Source organism: Boleophthalmus pectinirostris, unplaced genomic scaffold (assembly GCF_026225935.1).
Source record: "Boleophthalmus pectinirostris isolate CB_2022bp ecotype Guang Dong unplaced genomic scaffold, ASM2622593v1 HiC_scaffold_22, whole genome shotgun sequence".
NCBI classification, from domain to species: domain Eukaryota; kingdom Metazoa; phylum Chordata; class Actinopteri; order Gobiiformes; family Gobiidae; genus Boleophthalmus; species Boleophthalmus pectinirostris.
This window is the reverse complement of record NW_026571190.1, coordinates 1,719,142-1,741,243: the sequence shown is the minus strand read 5'-3', so window position 1 is coordinate 1,741,243 and position 22,102 is coordinate 1,719,142. Positions and strand designations below refer to the sequence as shown.

The window sequence follows — 22,102 nt, the reverse complement described above, 5'->3', positions numbered from 1 at the left end:
GGCCTCAGAGCAATTGGATTTTCTCTCAGTATGACATTAAATGAGAAAAAAAAAAAAAACATCAAAAAAGTATCTGATTGTCAAATCTATTTTAATTGTCAAAGCATCCCCCCTTCATGTTAGAATGGACTAGTCAGCTTGACCCTGATTTGAACAGAATCATTTATAATGGATGTAAACAAAAATGTAAATGTACGAGCAAAAAAATAAAACTACTTTCAGCTCTAGTTTTCTAGTGGGCGACCGAACTAATAAGACAAGTTTCAATCCACCCTAATTCAAATAAAGACGTCTCAAGAAAAATGGGGAAAAAACACAATAATTATTGAAAAAATATAATAAGAAACAAACAAAATAAACAATAAAACAGTGCATAATAGTAAGGGCCCCAAACTCAAGTTCGCCTCGGGACCCCAAATTGTTAACTCTGCCACTGGAGCCTTTAGTATGAAGAAATGTGAACAATAATCTCATATTCATTTCATACTTTTTTTTTTTCCGACACATTTTTATAAATTTTCAGACAAAATCTTTACATGAACAATTGACCACATTAACATAGGTCAACACCAAAAACAGGCCAATTCACACACACACACACACACACACACACACACACACACACACACACACACTCACACACACACACACTCACACACATTGCACATTCACATATTGATGAACAATGCTTGCACAATACAATTTATGAGTCGCAGGTAAGTCAAAGATCCATATTCAGTGAAGATATACATTTTAAAAAGGGAAAATTGGTAGAAGAGAGAGAAAAAATACATAAATTAGAAAAGCACTCAGACCTCCGCCAAGGACTACCCCCATTTTTTATATAAATTGCGATAAAATCAGTCTTCTGGATCAGATCCGGATCAGCCCATTGTCCATCCCTGAGTCAAATTTCATGGGGTTTGGTCAATAATTAACCGAGATATTGAGAAACTAAATTTTTGGCCCCATTTACCACAATGTTAACTAAAATTTCAAAGTGATCCAGAATCCAGGATTTCTTCCGGATCACCCCCAAAATGAAATCAGTTCTTTCTTTTCACATTTCCAACAAATCCTGAAAATTTCATCAAAATCGGTCCATAACTTTTTGAGTTATGTTGCTAACAGACAAACAAACAAACAAACAAACAGACAAACGCCGGCAAAAACATAACCTCCTTGGCGGAGGTAATAAATATTATTATCATTATTATTATCATCATCACTAATAACAACAATAACTATATATATATATATACACACACACACATATATATATGTATATATACACACATATATATATGCACACACACACACTCATTCCTACATTCCTATGTTTTAGATATGATATTTAAATAAGGTTCCCATAATTTCACAAAGACTTTTCATTTTCCCTTTGCTATAAATGTCAGTGTTTCATTCTGAAAGTTCTTTAATCCACTGTTTTGTAGAAGAGGCTTCAATATTTTTGCAGTTCAAGGCGATGGCTCTTCTGGCATGTAATAGTCCAAAGTCCAGTACTTTTGCTTGATTTTGTGTCTGTAATAAACCTTCTAGTCCCAATATACACAGTGTTGCACACATAGGAATCTTTACATTAAATATTTCTGTTAAACATTTTATAATCTCTTTACAAAATATCTGAGTTGCTGAGCATTCCCAAAGACAATGTGAGATATTGTTACAGGCTTATTGTTTAAGTTTATGAGCATTATGCCACATAGTTATTGTATGTGTTAGAAATTGATTTTTGTCTCTCTTTTTAATGTTTTTAAATATTTAGATAGCTATTTATAGGTAGATCTGGAACTGATTGTTTCTCAATGGATACCCAACCTGGAGGAGTGTCTGCATCAAAATAGTGTGACGCTGCTGTCAGTTGTGCAGCCATATAATACCATCTAAAGTCTGCCCCCCCCCCTTTCACAGGGCAAATATAGTAACTTGAAATGAAGTCTTGTTTTCCTGTTGTTCCATATGAATTCACTGAATATATTATTCAAATTGTCAAAAAATGATTGAGGTAGTGGTAAAGGACGTGTTTAGAAGTAATATAAACATTTTGATAAAATTGACATCTTAATTATATTTATATGTCCTTTCATGGAAATAGGTCAATTTGAGCAGTGACCAAGTGTTTCAGTGACCTTGTCCACCAAGGGGTCGTAGTTAGCAGTAGTTATTTTGTCTAGATCTGGAGGAATTTTTACACCCAAATATTTGAACCCATCAGTAGCAATAGTAAATGTATTTTTTTATTGGAGGGGATTTCCTGTCTTTGTCATTAAGAAACAAAGTACCGATTTACTGTTGTTGATTTTTGTATCCGGAAAACTCACCAAATTTCTCAAGTACATTCATCAGATTAGGAATGATATTCTTTAAGTCTGTCAAAAAATATATATATAATGTCGTCTGCAAATAAAGATACCACATGATTTCTACCACCAATGTCAACCCCTGAAAGTCCCGTCTACGTCCTTGCCAGTGGTTCCATAACTAGTGTGAATAGGATTGGTGATAACGGGCATCCTTGTCTTGTAGAACGCTGTAAATTGAATGGTCTGGACATGTTGTTGTTGGTTAGAACTTGGGCAGTGGGGTTTGTATATAGCAATTCAACCCATTTAATGACTTTTCCCACAGCCCATATCTTGGAAGTAATTTCAGAAGATAGTTCCATTCAATTCTATCAAATGCTTGACAAGCGAGCCTTGCTGTGTCCTAATATTGTGATATTGTGATAATTGTGATAGCCTTGTCTCTGCTTAACAAATCCCTGTTGGTCATCTAATATCAAACCTCTGTGTCTCTGCGCCTATGTTTTGGAGTGAACAATAACAATTAGGCCATGGGCAATGCCACCGTGCCATATCATGCACGTTTTTGGATTTTACCAGGGTTAACGATTAAAATTATGCCATTATCGCGGCAATGGGCATTGCCACTCTGTACTATTGGATGTCATGAGTGGCACTATTGAGTGTGCTACTTCGCACTGCTGAACAATCACTATAGGCCCTACTCCACCCATGTACTCCACCCTAATAATAATAATAATAATAATAATAATAATAATAATAATAATAATAATAATAATAATAAATGGTATGAGTTGCTTCACATTATCTGAAGTGTCACACTGCTCCCTGGTGGCCACTTTGCATGCATACAGTCCATTGTTAAATGTTTGTTTAATGAAGTCCATTCAAGAAAAAATGTGTAAGTTTCTTTTAATCATTATAATATTGTAAACTAACCATTAGCAGTGCGGGGTTGGAATTCTTGCCTAATCTGCCCTAAGGCAGAACGCCGTAACATCAGGTTTGGTCAAAAATGTCATGTCCATGTCATTTTGTTTGTATTTGAGAGCTCCTTTATCATGTGAATAAATATTGTGAAAAATACTGAGCTCAAAATTGACCTTTGAACCTTATTTGTCAGTTCCTGTTCTCTGTATTTGTATCATGAGACAAAAATAAGTTTTTGTGCAAAGGCTATAGGCAGAAACAGTGTATGTTTTGTTTGTGATTTAGTTTATAAATATATTTTATTTTAAAATACAACCTCTGGCCTCCTTCTTTTTGTTGTGGTCTTGGCAGAAGGTCTTAACACATTCAATAAATATATCTTTGTATTCAATTATATTTTGTAATAACTGATTTCATTGTAATTATACTACAACTGACCTTTAATCTGAAAGTATTGTGTTTATTTATTCATACTATACACACTACACAAGAAATCCAAAACTCTTCTAGATCATTTCACACTAACACATGATGACTGGAGCTTGGTGACGTGTTCTTAGATTGGATGGAAGTCTGGAGAAAATCAAGAAAATAATGATAATGTCAGTTTCTGCCGTTTGCCTTTGCTCAGTTCCTTCTTTTTGGCTCATGATACAAAGGCAGAGAACAGGAACTGACAAATAAGGGTCAAAGGTCCATTTTGAGCTCAATATTTTCCGCATGCAAATATTCATTATTGCAACTAGTTGTCAAATTTTGGGAGACCTACCTATTATACTTTTTTAGTTTCACACTCGCCTTTGTAGGGCAGTAATGTCTAATACAGAGGTGTCAAACTCATTTTGGTCCGGGGGCCGTATCCAACTTACTTTGATCCCAAAGGGGCCGTATCAGAAAACTCATGGCATATATACCCCAAAAAATAGCAATAAGTTCAAATATTTGTGCAGAGAAACAAAAATCTATTACAAAAATATGTTTTAATTGATGAACTCTTTTAGAAAATATTATAATATTATGAACAACCTGAAACTTTAAGAAAAATGCAATTTCAACACAATATTTAAAAAAATAACTTGTATGTAAATAGGAATAAGTCCATTTTTCTTGTAAAATCCTGCACTCGGCTCCACTTTTCTCATTTTTGACATTTTGCTGATGAGGGTGTCACGGTCAACAGTCAAAACGATCGTCCTTTAAGAGCTTTTGGAAAGAGACAAGTCTTCATTTATGCTGCTCTGGTGGGAGGGGCCACGTACAGAGACACTGGACACACCGCTATACTAAGCACCACAGAAAATTACCAATATTTTAATAGAAAATATAATTAAAATATTTTAGTAGAAAATCTGCCGAGGGCCAGATTAAAGGTCTTGGAGGGCCAGGTCTGACCCGTGGGCTGTATGTTTGACACCTGTGGTCTAATATATTCTTATTTTGACATTTTCTGTCATTTTGAAATTAGCAAATTAGGATAAAAGTCTTGTAATATTTTCCAGTGCATTTGTCTGCTGATTTAGTTATTTATAGAATAATTAAAGAAGGCAATAATGTGAACCTAAAAATATATATATAAAAAATTAATGAAATAAAAAATAACGTGAACCTAAAAAAAAAAAAAATATATATATATATATATATATATATATATATATATATATATATATATATATAATAATATAATGAAATAAAAAATAACGTGAACCTAAAAATATATATATATAAAAATAAATGAAATAAAAAAATAACGTGAACCTAAAAATATATATATAAAAAAATTAATCAAATAAAAAATAATGTGAACCTATATATATATATATATATATATATATATATATATATATATATATATATATATATATATATATATATATATATATATATATATACAAATAAGTGAACCTAAAAATATATATATATAAATAAATCTAATAAAAAATAACGTGAACCTAAAAAATATATATATATATAAAAAAAATAAATAAAATAAAAAATAACGTGAACCTGCCGCCGCACGTGACAGGTCCACCCCGGAAGTGTTTTTAAAGCTAGCGGGACTAGCACACGTTTAGTGTTAGCCTCATCATCAGGAGCAGCGGCGGGACGTGAGGAGCAGCGGCGGGATCTTTGTGCTGCTGCGGGATGGAGCTGACACGCAGGAGTGAGTATGACCGTGCACCGGGGTCCTCTGCACCTACAGGCTCCACACACCCGTGCTGTGTGTGTGTAAATGTGTGCATCAGTGTGTTGAGCGGGCTGCAGAGCGGGGCTACAGCGGGGCTAGTGTTAGCCTCAGCCCGCAGCACACCGCACACGCCGCGGCTGTGATCGGGACACACGCCGAGGCTCTGCTCCGGACACGTTTTGTGCTTCTCGATCAGTTCGTTATCATTGCGAAATATTATATTGTATTATATTCTATATCAGTGCAAATGGGCAAAAATACCTCGCACACAATAATATAAAGGTCCTATATTACCAGTGTTGGGAAGGTGACTTTTAAAATGTATTTCCCTACAGATTACAGATTACATACCCCAAAATGTAGTTTGTAACGTAATCCATTAAATTACTTAAAGTGAGTAACGTAATCTGAATACTTTGGATTACTTGATTTGCTGTAGAGAAGCAAAGACGAGGATATTGTATCATAAGATGTTTTGTTTGCTGAAAGAAAATAAAAAGCCCACACTTTACTGAACCGTATTAAAAATATTATTGATAGTTTAGTCCTGTTAAATCCTGGTTTAGACCTGGTTTTAGTCCTGGTTTAGTCCTGGCTTTGGACCTGGTTTAGACCTGGTTTAGACCTGGTTTAGCCCTGGTTTAGCTCTGGTTTAGCTCTAGTTTAGCTCTAGTTTAGCTCTAGTTTAGCTCTAGTTTAGCTCTAGTTTAGACCTGCTTTAGTTTCTGGCAATGAGTGGAATTACCGAGAAAAAAGGGGCTAAAGCCCAAAATGTGAAAACAGTAAAATACTGCCATGTAATCCATTTATTTTAACAAAGTAACTGTAATCCAATTACCACTCACTGAAATAGTAACTGTAATCGAATACAGTTACTCATAATTTGTACTCTGATTATGTAACTCTGGTACATGTAATCCATTACTTCCCAACACTGTATATTACACAGCTTTAATCTGTATATTATAATGTTGTTACCTGCTCAAAAACAGACCTGGAGTTGTGTTTTGTTTCATTCACACATGTTTGAGTAACCATTTATTATTATTCTCTCTACATCTCCGAAGCTCAAAAGGCTCTGTTCCCACGGTTGTGGAAATTGAAAATGCCATTTTCCAGGCCTAGAAATGTCATAGAATTTTAGTATCTCTTTCACTCCAGCATTCTGTTAAGTTCTCATTAGGCTATTATGATTATTTCTGAACATATGGGCCTTTTGTTTAAAAGAGACGACAATAAATGAACTGACAGTATTTTGAATGTTCAAAAACTATAATCCCAAACCATAAAGTGAGTGGAAAGAGTTAACATTTCAGATTAAGCCCTAAAAGTCTGATCAATTGTACACATCTAGGGTACCGTAAAGTCATGGAAAATTCACTTTAGGTCATGAAAAAGTAATGGAAAAGTTTTGAAATTTTGTCAGTGAAAAAGATTGGGAACCCTGCACCTTGTAATGTCATGAAGCTGTAGTTTTAGAAGACAACTGCTCCTTTTACCTTTTTAATTCAGTGGTTTTTGGCAATTCCAGGTCTGAAATGATTCAGACCTGGAATTGAATCTGAAACCTGAAATGATTGTAGAGAAGGTGTATGGGGTTTCACAACACCGTAAGCACTTCCTTTATTACCACATGACATCACAAGGTGGAACAGCGTGTTTTCTGTTTAAGAGAAGAACTCAGCCTAAATGTGCAGGGTTTGTGTGCTAAACGTGTGAAACAAAACAAAACACTCCAGGTATGTTTTTGATGAGGAAATATTATAATCTGAATCAGAAAATAGTGTAATATGGGCCCTTCAACTTTGAGATGGACAAATACATCACAAAATGGATAATTAAAAAATCTCCAAAAATGTCATGGATGTATTTAGGTTGTTCGTTAGTTTATTTACAACCCTTTTTTCAAGAAAAACTCCTGGTTTTCTTTTTATTAATGTGACATTTTGTGACATAAAATTCCTCTGCGGCACTGAAGAGAAAATCATGCATCTTGGATGCATTAACTTAAATTTTCTGTAAATCTGCTTGTAATGAGACAAGACAAGCCCAAATGAAATTCTTGCCCACACAGTCAAACCTACTAATACGAATACACATATATCTATATTTTTGCCCACCTAAAACGTCAGTCTGCCCACCCAAGTTCAGCTGGCTAGAACCGGGCCCTCCTGATATGTTAAAAAAAAACAAAAAACGGTTGTTTAGTTTTTATCCTTCTGTTGCCTTGTGGGAGGATTACATATTTGTTTGAAACATTATCTTGAAGTGTGCACTGAAATGTCCTGCTGATGTTGATGTGTGTTTTCAGATTTTAAGGAGAGCCTGGACACGGTGTACGGGGCCATAGAAGAGGCAGATTTTCTGGCCATCGATGGGGAATTTTCAGGTGCTTATAGATCTTTGTCAGTGTGCCGTACTACTTTTAGATTCATTCATTGGATGCTTATGTACGGAGGCCGAGAGGGGTCACAACAAACGCAAGCACCGCAACAAATACAAATGTGACAACACAACAAAAAGCCACAACAGAAATGACCGCGGGATTCTATTTTAATGCAAAAGCCACAACACATTAAAAAGCCACAACACATTAAAAAGCCACAACGGAAGTGGCGAAGTGAAGAGTGAAGAAGAACTACAATGTGAAACGAATAATGATAAAACAATAAAGTACTTTTACTTGCATTTCCAACTTCTCTGTTCCTTCACTTTTCACGTTGTAGTTCTTTTTCTTCACTTGCCGCTTGATCGGTTTGTCGGAAAAGAGTCCCGCGGTCACTTCCGTTGTAGCTTTGTAATGTGTTGTGGCTTTGTAATGTGTTGCTGCATTTGCATTTGTGTTGTGGAGTTTGTATTTGTTGCAGCGTTTACATTAAAATAGAATCCCGCGGTCATTTCCGTTGTGGCTTTTTTTTTGGTGTGTTGTGGCTTTTTGTTGTGTTGTCGCATTTGTATTTGTTGCGGCGTTTGCGTTTGTTGTGACCCCTCTCGGCTTCCCTACCTATGTGTGTGCATGTCATCTGCAAATAATGACACCCAGTCCACAAAACAGTGCTGTGAATCCAGTTTGAAGCCTTCTTTTAAAATAAAAAGGTTAGATAGTTCCGCACGTGTGTCTGTTTACATCCACACAGCGCACAGATCGAGGTGACACTGCTTTCTGTGTACTTTAATGTCAAGCTTTTGTGCATTAAAAATCAGGAAACGGCTGACAAGGTGTGTGTTCACAACTTTTAGCTTGCAGTCTACAGCCATATCCCGATGCAGTCTTTTTGCTCAGAGATTTAAAATCTCATCTGATTCTCCTTGTGTCTGTGGTGTGCGCTTTTTGTTGCACGTTGAAAAAATACTTTAAGACTGAACAATCCTGTAGTGTGTGGCAGCCTTTAGTCAACCAGTAAAAAAGATTTATATTGGACAAAATGAGAAAGGAGAAGATATGTGGTGAGTTCACTGCCGATTTTGGAAGTGAACCTTAAGTTTAAGTTGATAGTAATTATTGTGAAAGGCCTATTTACTGAGATATTATTGTTCAATATATGAAAACTGAGACAATATACTTTGGGGTTCAGAATTTATTGTGTGCACAATTTCTTTGTAAAAGGGTGGTGTGGAGATTTGAGGTATTTTTGTTGTAATATGATACTATTTGAATTGTTGAAAATATAACTTCTGTGGCTAATAATAATCCTTGTAAACTATTTTCATATATTATCTATCCCACCTTATTGTTATTGTGTCATTAGTTTCTGTTTTATCTCTAGCAATATATCTTGCTTCAAAATGAGTTCTCGTGACAGGCCTATGAGTACTTACAAATACATTTTTCCTAGTACTTTTATATAGTATACTGTATAGTCAGTTTGGTTCAGATAGAAATACTGAAAAGTTTTGAGAGCTATTTACTTTTTAGGACTAGGACATGTGTTTAGTCGACCAAGAACCAAGAACTTCAGGCGACTACCTATTTGCTGATACTGACACTGACCGCTCCTCTGTGTGCAGGCATCAGTGACGGTCCAAACGTGAGCGCGCTGACAAATGGACTGGACACACCTGAGGAGCGCTACGCCAAGCTCAAGAAGGTCTGAGCACCACACCCCACCAGCAGTGTGGCCACCATACTAAAATCTCAAACTCAATTTTAATACTAAGGAATAGACTTGATACTCAACTGGTTCCGATACCACGATGATGATAAAAACCTAAGTTTTTTGACAATAGAATGTAATTTTAATCATCTCTATATTACCATGTTGCCTTATACATGTGTGTCCTCAGTGGTCTGTAGGTGTTTACTAGTCTATGTGCTCTTCTACTTGTTCTGATACAGCTCAACATCATTCTAAAGCTTCAGGAAAGGTTCAGTTCTGCCCTGCGAATGGGACTTATTTAAACCTGCTCAAATGAGTACTCAGTTTTGAGTAATGATTTAGTATAGGGATGGGCGATATCTCGATATTTTAAATATATCTAAATATTTTTAAAACTCTATGGATATAATGCTATATTCAATTTTGATTTCGCCACCTTGCTTGTTTGCCTTCTCTTTCATCGCTCCCTCCACCATGATTTTGCTGTTTGTGTCTCATTCACTCCTCACTGCCGCCGTGAATACCGAAAGTTGGTGCCAGTGAAAAGCTTGTAGCACCACGAAACTTTTCCACCATTTACAGACAAAACCATCAGCAGCACATCCTCACAGAGAGAACACTCATATTCCAGAGTCGTGTCCTTTAGGCCGAAAGAAGCTGAACCGTATGAGTGGAACAAGGAGCATGCTGTTTATGCAAATGAGCCATGCGCGTTTAATTTTCGTTTCTGTTAAATATAAACAAATCTGTGCAAAACTGTATTAAACACATGATAATGTCAAACGTGATGATGTGGCTCGTAGTCATTATGCTTTATACATTGTAAAGTTTAGTAATGTAAAGTTTGTTTATGCAGAAGATTTAAATTTATAATCTGTTGCAGTGTCACTTGTACAATAGTGTTTGGAAACTTTGGGTTTGATCTGCAGTGGATTGTGGGAAACCTCACAGCTCCTTATGCTGATGAGGAACATGGGTCAGTTAAAATAAAGAACATCCTGAGCTTCCTCTGCTAAAGCAGCTCATGGTTATGGTTATGGTCTAGATAACAGAGTTAATACAAAGATAAGCTTGAGTTGTTTTACTTATGAATGAAAAGGAAGTATGTATTACTTTTGTTTTACAGTTAAATATTTTTTTTTATGTAATTAGGTTTTTTTTCTAATTTTAAATGTTCCTACATGAACTGCCTACCTCTTACACTTCAATAAAAAAGACCTTGTGCAATTTAGGCATATTTGCTTTTGCAGTTTTCAGATTTAGGGGGTTATTTTTCCTGTACAGATATCGAGATATATATCAAGATATATTTTTTGATCCATATCGCCCAGGCCTAATTTAGTACCTGATTTTTGACTGATTTTCCACTAGGCTGTGGGTTGAATCATGTTTGTCATCTGTAACACATGTCCTTCTCTCTCCTCCAGCATTCTATGGACTTCCTCCTCTTTCAGTTTGGGCTATGTACATTCAAATATGATCAGTCACAGTCAAAGTAAGTAGATAAATGCAATACAAAATGCCAGTGCTTGAAACGTCAATCTCGTACTTCATCAAATGCTGTTCTATCCCTTCTCCCCCAGGTACATCACAAAGCCTTTTAATTTTTATATATTCCCCAAGCCCTTCAACAGATCCTCTCCGGACATCAAGTTCATCTGCCAGGTGAGCTCAGGTTTGTTTTTAATAGCTGAATTTTGAATCCAGTGGACTGACCAGTGTTTCTCTCACTGCAGAGTTCCAGTATAGACTTCTTGGCGAGTCAGGGTTTTGACTTTAACAAAGTCTTCTGCCACGGTACGTATGGACCATAGACTCCTGTATATACCGTATTTTCCGGGCTATTAGGCGCTCTCTTAAGCCTCCAACCCCATCAAAAAAAAAGACTGCACGCCCCACAATCCAGCCCTATACACAAATCCACTGGTGTCCCAACACGACTTCAGTAAACTACAAAACTGCACCACCCACAGAACACACAAACACACACGGAGCAGACAGCGACCACACAGAGAAACACACCCACAGACACACTCATCACTCCACGCTGACGAGGAACGGAACGGAGGAACGAACTGAAAAAGCGAGTGCAATGTGCCACTTCTAGACACAACTGAACAACTGAGTCACTGTGAACACGCCGACAATCCGTTGGTCCCAGACACACCCTCCCTACACGCCACAACTGAACAAAGCCCAGAGTCACCGTGAACGAACAAACAAACAAAACCACTCACCCATCACACTGTTGTGTTTCCTTTAAAGTCCAGTGCCATTTATTTGTGAAAAAAGTTCGAAAATAGACCATTTAATGGCAGTGCGTCTTATAATCCAGAGTGACTAATAGTGCGGAAAATATGGTAAATGGACATAGTTAGTCTGCTAGCTGATGCATTCCAAATAGGAAGTGAGCATGGGTGCACTTCTGGCTCAATCTGCCAGGCTCAACTTTGTTTTACAAAAAAACATCACTCCTCTCTCTGTAACTACTACTGTCAGGCTCCTCATTTTGGTCTTTAAATTTTCGTGTTAACCTGCTCTACATGATCCTGGTGTGTTAATGTATTTTGCTGTTTTGTTCATAATTCAGTTCCTACTCCTAATATGGAACCCAGGTCTGTGTGCCATTCGTTCTTTTGAATTTAAATTAAAAGCGAAAAACAATAAAATGGGAAATTTATTTTGGTGTTATTTGAAATCATTTTTAATCAAAAAATGGTCATCGTGCCCATTTCAATTTTGACATTTTGTTCTCTGGTATATTTGCTCTGGAAGTTCTGCTGCTACAAGGACTTACCTGAAAAATTGTTGCAATTTTGTGGACAAACGTGTTTTCTTTTATAGCGACGAGTTTACTTTTGTGTTTTGGAAAGTCATTGTTGAACTCCATGATGAGAAATGGGAAGCAGCGCTAAGCAGCAGAACCTCTGTGGCAAATAAACCAGAGAATAAAATGCCAAAACTGAAATAGGCACGATGACTTTTTTTTTTTGGTGTTATTTGAAATAAACCTTATATTTAAATATTGGAAATAGAGATTAAAAGCAGTTTTTTTTTTTTTTTTTTTGGACACTAACAGAATAATGAAACAACAAACTGTTTTCGCATGTATTGTTTTTCGTTCCTAATTGAAATTCAAAAGAACAAATGGACTAACCCGGCTCCAAATTTGGCCCTATAACTTCTACCCTCATGAGCGTCATAAGAATGCAGCTGAACACTGTGGGTAACATCATGCTCTTGGTCCACTTCTTTATAGAGTCTGTGAGGTGGGCTCATGGTTTGATGTTGATGGTCAGCGGTTAGTTACCTGTTAGTACAAATGCTGAGAGGTGGTTTGTAAGCGAGATGCTGTTTTACAGGAATCCCCTACCTGAACCAGGAGGAGGAGGTACAGCTGAGGGAGCAGACGGAGGAGAGGAGGAACCAGCACGCCAACGGTGTGGGGACGCCATCTTTCATCTCTCCCTCCGCCAAGAGCCCCGCCCACGTGCCTGACGAGCACAAGGAGTTCATCAACAGGGTGGTGTAAGTCCTCTCACCGCAGCTTCAGTCCTGTAAGGTCATGAGTGTATTTAGACTGGGCGCTATATTGGTTCCTGTATTTATTTTGGCTGATATTGATACTGATCATTTTTGGTGCTGCTCCGATCTGTGTGCGTCAGATTATCTTTTGAACAGACTAAATCAGTAAAAATGAAAATGACACAAACGTCTAACTAATGATTTTATTTCCCAGATAAATACACTGCTATTTTTTTTTAGACAAGTGAAAAGTTAATTTGTAATATTTGCCTCAATCTAAGCTCAATTTGTGGGCCTTGCTTTAAACTAGTTGTCAGCCACAGCAGCAGAGCAAATATCGGATATCGTATCCGCTCAAAAAATCCACATTGGCACATCCTGGAGTGGTAATGTGAGAATCATCTGTCTTTTTCAGACAAAAGGTGGAGGCCCTCCTCAGTAACTCAGACAAATCTCTGGACTTGGATCCGTGCACAGGGTAAGACTTGTGTGTGCATTTTTATATTTTTTTTTCAGCATTTTAGATTTGACAAAATAGCTTGAGGGCTTATGGTGTAACTGTGCATCATTCCTCCTTCAGGTTCCAGAGAAAGCTCATCTACCAGACACTGAACTGGAAGTGAGTGATTTTACACTATGCAGAATTATTATAGAATTATTGACATTGTGTAAAATGGGCACTAACCTGTGTGTCACTGTGTGTAGGTTTCCTAAAGGGCTTCATATAGAAACGGTGGAAACTGAAAAGGTAAGTCATCTATCAAACACGTACAAATACCAGCTTTGATGATGGGTGTGGTATAGAGGAGCTCCCTGTGGTGTTTTCACAGAAGGAACGCTTCATCCAAGTGAGTAAAGTGGATGAGGAGGAGAGGAAGAGACGAGAGCAGCAGAAGGCGGAGAAGGAGCAGGTGAGACTGTGGAGGTCACTGTGTGGGTGAGATGGGTCATCAGGGCTAGGAGTATGCACCCAAGTTTAAGTTGGAAAAGGCTTTGGTACAAACAGATAGACCCTCATCTGAATTTACAGGGCCCACATTACTCCATTTTCTGATCTGTGGTAATGTTTGAATGAAACAAAACAATTTCAGGTCTGTTTCACACTTGTTTGACACATAAATCCTGCATATTTAGGCTGAGGTCTTCTCTCAAACTGAAAACACTCATTTCAGCTTGTGATCTTACAGTTTCATGACATCACAGGATGGAGATTAGACTTTGAGTAATCCTGCATTATTAGTCTGTCTACATCTCCAAACATGTGTGAGTGAACATGGCTCAGGGCTCGCAAGAAGTTCAGATGTTTTTTTGCTCTTACACAGGGCCTTTTGTATCACACACTTTGAATGCAACATATTTGGTAAAGATGTATGAATTGTGAACATCTTTAATCTTAAAGATCTTTTCACATGACAGGAGGAGTTGAATGACGCAGTGGGCTTCTCTAGAGTGATCCATGCCATCTCTAAATCTGTGAGTCATCTCAACTATTCCTCCAGCTCTTTATACAATAATAATGATAATCTAATGATGTGTTTCCTGTTCTAATGTGGCGTGTGTTGTGTCAGGGCAAACTGGTGGTGGGACACAACATGCTGCTGGACGTCATGCACACCATTCACCAGTTCTACTGCCCCCTGCCCGAGGTATGACTCACTATAATGAAACTACTACTACTACGGTGGGATGGGAAACAAATCACTAAGGTTGCAGTTTTTCATGAAGTACAATTTCCTCCTACAAACAACAAAATCTCCTGTCTTTTTCTTTATAAAAACTGCTATCCCTGTAGTTTTCTGTACAAACATGTCCTGTAATAGGGTTGGGCGATATCTTGATATTTTTAATATATCAAGATATTTTTTTACTCTATATGGATTCTGACATATCGAATATATCGATGATATGCTTATATTCAATTCTGATTTTGCCATTTCGCTTATTTACCTTCTCTGGCATCGCCTCCGCGCCCCCACCTTCCTGATTTTGCTCGCTTGTGCCTCATTCACTCCTCACTACCGCCGTGAATGCCCACAGTTGGTACCAGTGAAAAGCTTCAAGCACCATGAAACTTTTCCATAATTTACAGACAAGACCATCAGCAGCACATCTCATATGAGTCATGTCCTTTAGTCTGAAAGAAGCTGAACCACATGAGAGGCACATGGAGTGCACAGTTTATGCAAATTAGTCATGCAGTTTTAAGTTTCATTTCTGTAAACACATTTGCGCAAAACAACATTAAACATTATAATCTCAAATGGGCTGATGTGGCTCTAGAGTCGTTGTGCTTTATACATTGTAAAGTTTATTCGTGTAAAGTTTATTCATGGAGAAGATTTTAATTAATCTGTTGCAGTGTAACTTGTACAATAGTGTTTGGAAACGTTGGGTTTGATCTGCAGTGAATTGTGGGAAACCTCACAGCTCCTTACTGCTGGATAGGAACCTGGGTCTGTTAAAATGAGGCACCTCCTGAGCTTCCTCTGCTAAAGGAGCTCATGGTTCTGGTTTATCCTATGGTTAACAAAGTTAATGCAAAGATGAGCTTGAGTTGTTTTATTTATGAATGAAAAGAAGGCAATATGTATTCTTTTATTTTACAGTTAAATTATTATTTATGTAATCAAGAATTTTTTGGCAGAAGCTCTTTGTTCCTACATGAACCTCTTGAGCTTTAATAAAAAGACATTGTGGAATTTACTGCAAAAACAAATATGCCAATTTTTGGGTAGTTATTTTTCCTATACATATAGAGATATATATCGTATATCAAGATATAACAAAATATATCGAGATATATATTTTTACTCCATATCGCCCAGCCCTATCCTGTAATGTGATGTATTTTTCAGTTCAAATATCTGCCTTTCTGTCAGTTCTTCTGGATGTGTTTTTAACAGAATCTTATTTTAAAACATAAATTGCAAATCTAATCACAATGCTTGTCTAAAAAACACAATTGTATGTATTTGGCCCTACTTTATACCATTATAACTAATGTACCACATGTCCCACTGTGTGTCCAGGATCTGCAGGAGTTTAAGGAGGTCACCATGTGTGTGTTTCCCAGGTAACATGTTCAGTTGTCTTGAATTGTTTTTCAGTGATATTTCGCTGTATTCATTCTCTCTGTTACAGACTTTTAGACACAAAGCTCATGTCTTCAACTCAGCCTTTTAAGGTAAGATGACGTGCATCTGTCATTAATGATTTTCCATTTTTTAAAACAAACACTTGTATTTATCCATCTGATATCTATGCGTTTTAGTAAAATGAATAGTCCAACCTGTCATTTAAATAGAAAATAGCCTGTAATAGTGTTTAGTCTGTGCACAAACGCAGTGTGTTCCGCTTTGGTTCTGTCAGACTAGACCCTCCAGCACCAGTCCTCTCACCACAGTCTTGGCCTGTGTTTCAGGAGCTCATCACAAACACGTCCCTGGCAGAGTTGGAGAAGCAGCTGAAGGAGAGCCCCTTCAAATGTCCACAAGTCGGTCAGTCCATAGTGTATCCTCTCGGTTTTAAAAGACGCTCTACCACCAAACACACGAGTTAATTTTAAACAGTCTGCAGTGGTTCAGTTATTCCTCACTTTCCTAACACGTTCGTGGTGTTGTATATAATCTATTATTCTTGATGAATTTATTAGCACTTTTTGAAGCTCTGAGGCCACATTAGAAAATGGCCATCACAGTAAAGTTAATAATAAATGGCATGCTAACAGCCCACTTCACTTCACGGAAGATAAAGGCAGACACCTGATGTCTGTACTTGGGCAAGACACATTCAACTTTAAGGGACTATACTGTATTTTACTCATGTAGTAAAGACTCCTCTGTTGTGTTCTTTATCAGAAACTGCAGAGGGTTTTCCCAGCTACGACACAGCCCAGGAGCAGCTGCACGAGGCGGGCTACGACGCCTACATCACCGGCCTCTGCTTCATCTCCATGGCCAACTACCTGGGTACACACATGATACTTTTATGGATTCTACATATTAGGATGGGGGCAATCTTTGTGTAGTAGCCTGCTGTTGCAACTCTTTTCAAGATGTGAAAATATCTATATAAAAATTTTTGTATTTGAAAATGACTGCAAAAAGTGGTTTTGGAGTGGTGATAAAAATTCAGTTGTGATCTGATCCCTGTTATTTTGGTTATGTTGTAAATTACTGGTTTTCCAATAACTATTGCTATTAGTCTGCCTCTGTAAGGCTCTGGGTGATTGACAATTGAACAAATCACAGTGAAGTGTAAATGATCAGAAAAAGCAGATGACTTCATCTACCTCTTAAAGGTAATGGAAAAAGACAAAGTTACGTAAACCATGAGAAGATCAAAAATCATGATCTGGCTTCAAGTTTTGAGCAATACATGAGGTGGCAGACATTAAAGAGGCACTATTTTACTTCTATAGGGTTTTAACAGTGAATGTTTGTTTTAACTTGAATGATCGCAAAACAATCGGCATGCATTTCGCTAAAGAAACTACTGTACACAGCAACTTGACAGAGCTGAAATGATGTGCAGTATTGTATCGTGTTTTTGTATATTTATGGATATAATTGTTGTATGGAAGCATGGATGACATACATACGTGTGTGTGTGTATATGTGTGTATATATATATATATATATATATATATATATATATGATCCAGGAGAGATCACTAGATTACTCAAACATGCCTGGATGAACTCTAACATGTTTTGATGAGGGAATAACGTTATAACATGAAATGCCCCTCTTTAAACACTTTTTTTCTTCATAAATGATATTGAAGACAATTGAAATGATCTTGTCCGTCCCATCTCCTGCCCCTCATCCTTTTGGAGCCATATGTCAAATGAGAAATGCCACCAAATGCCCTGAGTGTATCTTGCGTCCATCAGAGTGAAGGATGGTAGTGAGTCAGATCTTTCTAACTGTATCGTGTGTTTGTGGTTAATTTAGGCTCATTCCTGACGCCCCCTAAAGGCCACATCTCTGCTCGCTCCAAACTCATCGAGCCCTTCTACAATAAGTAAGAGCTGATCCAAGTGTCCCCTGTGACTGTGAACTGTGTTAGCACTGTCTTTTTTTGTGTGCAGGCTGTTCCTCATGAGGATCATTGACATTCCCTACCTCAACATGACTGGACCAGACTGTGAGTGACACACACACACACACACACACACACACACACACACACACACACTCATTCATGCTCTTTGTAAAGGGGAGATATGATTGTTGGTCTTGGACACAAGGGATGTCTGATTACCTGAAGTGATGTAGAAGTGTGTTAAGTTCTAAAGAGAAGTAACCATGATTATAATCAATTATTTGGCCAATAACTTTAAAGGTACAATATGCAACTTTCTGGAAGTGGGATATAGCCGAAGGAACATTTCATGGGGAAAAACAGCAGAGTCCAGTTAGTGGAGATGCAAACCCACTCAAAGTAAAGAAGTTTTCAGTGCAGTAAACACGGGTTTAGTTAGTTTTTTGGGATAAAAAGTTAAGCACTGTAGCTTTTAAGCAGAGTGATTGGCTGATGTGAGCACAGCGCTCTGTACTGAGGAGTGAAAACTGAACATGAAAACTGTATAAAATGCGCTCAGGTTGTGTGTATTATGATGTAGCCAAAATGTAGTAAAGCAATGTCAGCCTGAGAGAAACTGTTGTTTATGCAGTGCAACCCAAGAGGGACCACGTCCTGTACGTGACCTTCCCAAAGGAGTGGAAGACCAGCGACCTGTACCAGCTCTTCAGTGCCTTCGGTGAGTCCACATGTAGACCTCATGTACTTCTATGATACTGAATGTACTTGCATGTATGAGACTATGTCACCTGTGCTCTTAGGGAACATCCAGGTGTCATGGATTGACGACACCTCTGCCTTTGTGTCTCTGAGCCAGACAGACCAGGTGCAGATAGGTGAGCCATGTTTCATGTTCTGTGTGCACTTTACATACAGAGGAGCTGAGAATCAAAAGTGACATCTGGAATTAAAAAGCATCTTTATCTAATAAGGTTTTCCAAACAATACATTTAGCACCAACTCCACACATAAAGCATGTGCTTTTCCAGCGCTTTAACTCCAGCTGAACATGAGCTGGCTCTGTGTGATTGAAACATTGAAACTCTTTTGATCTGGTGCAGCGATGAACACGAGCCGCTACGCTGAGAGCTACAGGATCCAGACGTATGCAGATTACGTCCAGGCGAAACAGCAGGAGAAGGACAAGCACAAACAGAGCCAGGCCCATGGCTCGTGGGGAGACGGCTGGACCAAGAGCCACTACCCCTCCAGCACCTCCTCCAGCCTCTCATACGCACGGTGCGTTTGGATGCTCTGTCTCCATGGACTCAGCAATACTGTTTTTTTTATTTAGTTTTTTTTCACTGAACTGCTTTAATAGTTTTCTCACGATGTGTGATGCAAATGCTGAATCTTTTTGCAATTTAAAACCTTTCATATAGGTCATTCTGTAGTTCATTTAGGCACATGTACTGTACATGTTTCTGTAAGTGGAATGTTTCCATTTGGTCTTTACACTTACATTTTAAAATGGCACCTTGAGGAGTGCATCTGAATCTGTCACAGCTTTATCACAGCAACAGCCCTCCAAGTGTGAAGTTTGTTGTGTGTTGTCAAAAACAAGCTCTTGACAAAGGCTTGTAGTGCAGACCTCCTCTAGAACAGCCCTGCTCCAGGACTCCATGGCCTTCTAAAGAGTGTCCTGTGTGTCCTACAGGGCTATGAGGAAGCGCAGCATGAGCCCGGTGCAGCCTGAGCAGGCCCGAGCCCAGGGAGACGGCTGGGCTCACTACTCCTACGCTGAGGTGGCCGGAGGAAAGAAGCTCAAGACTGACGGTAAGAGTGTGTACGTGTGTGTGTACTGCACTATTCAGGAGTGGGGGGTATGTGTCACTTTGCAGTCGCCTGTGCAGAATGCTCCTGAAGCACATGTCTAATAGGTGTACATGTGCATATAACACATTAATAATGTTTTATCAGACCACACTTCCCAAATGCTGCTTTATTTTTCCTTGTATTATAAAATCCAGACACAGGCTAAACCTTCAGAGCCTCAGCTTCACACAGTCCAGCCATGTGTCTGGCTCATTTTCCCTGAACCACTTTCCCTAGTTCAAACTGACTGGCACCTTTTGTAGCAGAGACTGAAGAAGTTGGGGTCATTAGACCCATGCAAACAGTGTGTGTGTGTATGTGTGTGTCCTCACTGCATGTGCTTCTACATTGTCATTTCAGGAGAGTCCAACTCTGAGGCAGTTGAAAGCACCACCACAGAAGGCTGGTTAAAAACAGGGTAAGTCTCAGGGTGTGTGTTTTTGTAATTGTGGAGCTTTGTCTGACCCACGTCTATGCTGTAGAGACATGTCAGAGTCCTCCGGCTCCAGCCCAGACCAGGACCAGAGTCAGGGTCCAGACCAAGAGCAGAGCAGTCCAGAGGCTGTGGACACGGAGGGCACAGGCGGCTGGCAGCAGGCCACCGGAGCGCACAAGAAGGGACACAAGCACAAGAAAAAGAGTGCAGGTGAGGACTGTAGCACTGGGTCTGTCTGTAGGGGGCACCATAGTGTGTTTGGAATATTTCACTTCTCTTAGGAAATGAGACTCTACCTCTAAGGAGCTATACATCATAAATAAATTGAGTATGGATTAATCACACACAACACATGGTTCATGTCAGATTTCAACTCAGTGACTCTTTAGTTTATGTTGTACCTCCCTTGACCTTGTGTTTATAACCTGTATGTTGTGGCCTCCAGGAACAGCGTCCTCATCTGCGCTCTTTGAGGTGCCTGAGGTCTGGTAGCATCAGCACCTCCTTGAGCTCCATGAGACTGGGCCTTCTCCCAGAGAGCCCCCAGCCCCAGGAGCCTGAGTGAGGCCAGACACTCTGAAGCCATAGCCCCACAGCAGCCCCCACAGCAGCCGTCACCACAGTGGGGTGAAGAGCAGGCTCCTCTTCTGCCCCGGGGCGACTGCGGCTCGTACTGTAGTGAGAGTGAGTTTGTGCATGTAAGAACAGTCTGTTTAGTGAATGTGACATAGTGCAGCTGGTAGCTCCTAGTTTACAAAGTCAGGGTCATTCAGTCTTTTTAACCTCGTCCCTTTTAAATGCTCCTGTCCTGTTCCACTTTTATCAGACTAATGTGAGCGCAGCAGTGAAATGAATATTTATTGGTGGTATTACGACATGTCTTTGAAAATGTTGTTTTTGTACAGATTTCGTTTTGTTTAAGTGTTTTGTAATGTCCTCTTGCAGCACTGTCTAATGTTCTAATGTATCCTGTGTGTAAAGACACACTTTTTGTATCAAACGTTTAAGAATTCTTAAATATATCCTTGTAAAGGGAAAGAATTAAAGAATGTTTCTTAGTACTCGTGCTGGTGTGGTCTTTACGTGTTCAAAAATGTATTTCCTCTTAACCTTTTTATATGGGGTGAATGTTAAAGGGCTGTTTTACTTCTATGGCGCATTAACTGCACATAACATTTAGATCACCATGATTTTTGAATGTTTACTGTATTTTCCGGACTATTAGACGCGCTCTTAAGCCTCTAACCCCATCAAAAAAACGACTGCGCGCCCCGCAAGCCAGAGCGCCCTATACACGAATCCACTCGGGTGTCCCAGCACGACTTCAGTAAACTACAAAGCCACACCACCCACAGAACACACAAACACACAAGGAGCAGACAGCGACCGCACAGTGAAACACACCCACAGACACACTCATCACTCCACACCGACGAGGAACGGAACGGAACGGAGGAACGAACCGAAAAAGCGAGTGCAATGTGCCGCTTCTAGACACAACTGAGCAACTGAGTCACTGTGAACACACCGACAATCCGTTGGTCCCAGAGAGCCCCCTCCCTACACACCACAACTGAACAAAGCCCAGAGTCACTGTGAATGCACCAAACAAACAAAACCACTCACCCACCCAACTGTTGTGTTTTCTTTAAAGTTCGGTGTGGTTTATTTGTGAAAAAAGATTGAAAATAGACCATTTAATGA

At 38.8% G+C, this 22,102-nt stretch overlaps 1 protein-coding gene across 1 annotated transcript; it reads left to right on the top strand.

Annotated features, from left to right (window-relative positions):
- The first annotated feature begins 5,292 nt into the window (after positions 1 to 5,292).
- Positions 5,293 to 21,459, top strand: parn (poly(A)-specific ribonuclease (deadenylation nuclease)). Its single transcript, XM_020933973.2, has 26 exons — positions 5,293 to 5,415; positions 7,751 to 7,828; positions 9,448 to 9,527; positions 10,964 to 11,031; positions 11,120 to 11,201; positions 11,273 to 11,333; positions 12,899 to 13,064; positions 13,477 to 13,539; positions 13,642 to 13,680; positions 13,767 to 13,809; positions 13,892 to 13,972; positions 14,478 to 14,534; positions 14,630 to 14,707; positions 16,091 to 16,134; positions 16,203 to 16,245; positions 16,483 to 16,558; positions 16,919 to 17,029; positions 18,018 to 18,087; positions 18,155 to 18,210; positions 18,740 to 18,826; positions 18,909 to 18,983; positions 19,209 to 19,386; positions 19,805 to 19,923; positions 20,323 to 20,380; positions 20,445 to 20,608; positions 20,844 to 21,459. The coding sequence occupies exons 1-26, from the start codon at positions 5,397 to 5,399 to the stop codon at positions 20,888 to 20,890; spliced, it is 2,043 nt and encodes a 680-aa protein (XP_020789632.1). The 5' UTR covers positions 5,293 to 5,396; the 3' UTR covers positions 20,891 to 21,459.
- The last annotated feature ends 643 nt before the right edge of the window (positions 21,460 to 22,102 follow it).

Excerpts from the sequence above, each read along its gene's own strand:
- parn (XM_020933973.2), top strand. Across the intron at positions 18,827-18,908 it reads CCAGCTCTTCAGTGCCTTCG|GGAACATCCAGGTGTCATGG; the intron begins GTGAGTCCACAT and ends CTGTGCTCTTAG. Across the intron at positions 20,381-20,444 it reads GAAGGCTGGTTAAAAACAGG|AGACATGTCAGAGTCCTCCG; the intron begins GTAAGTCTCAGG and ends TCTATGCTGTAG.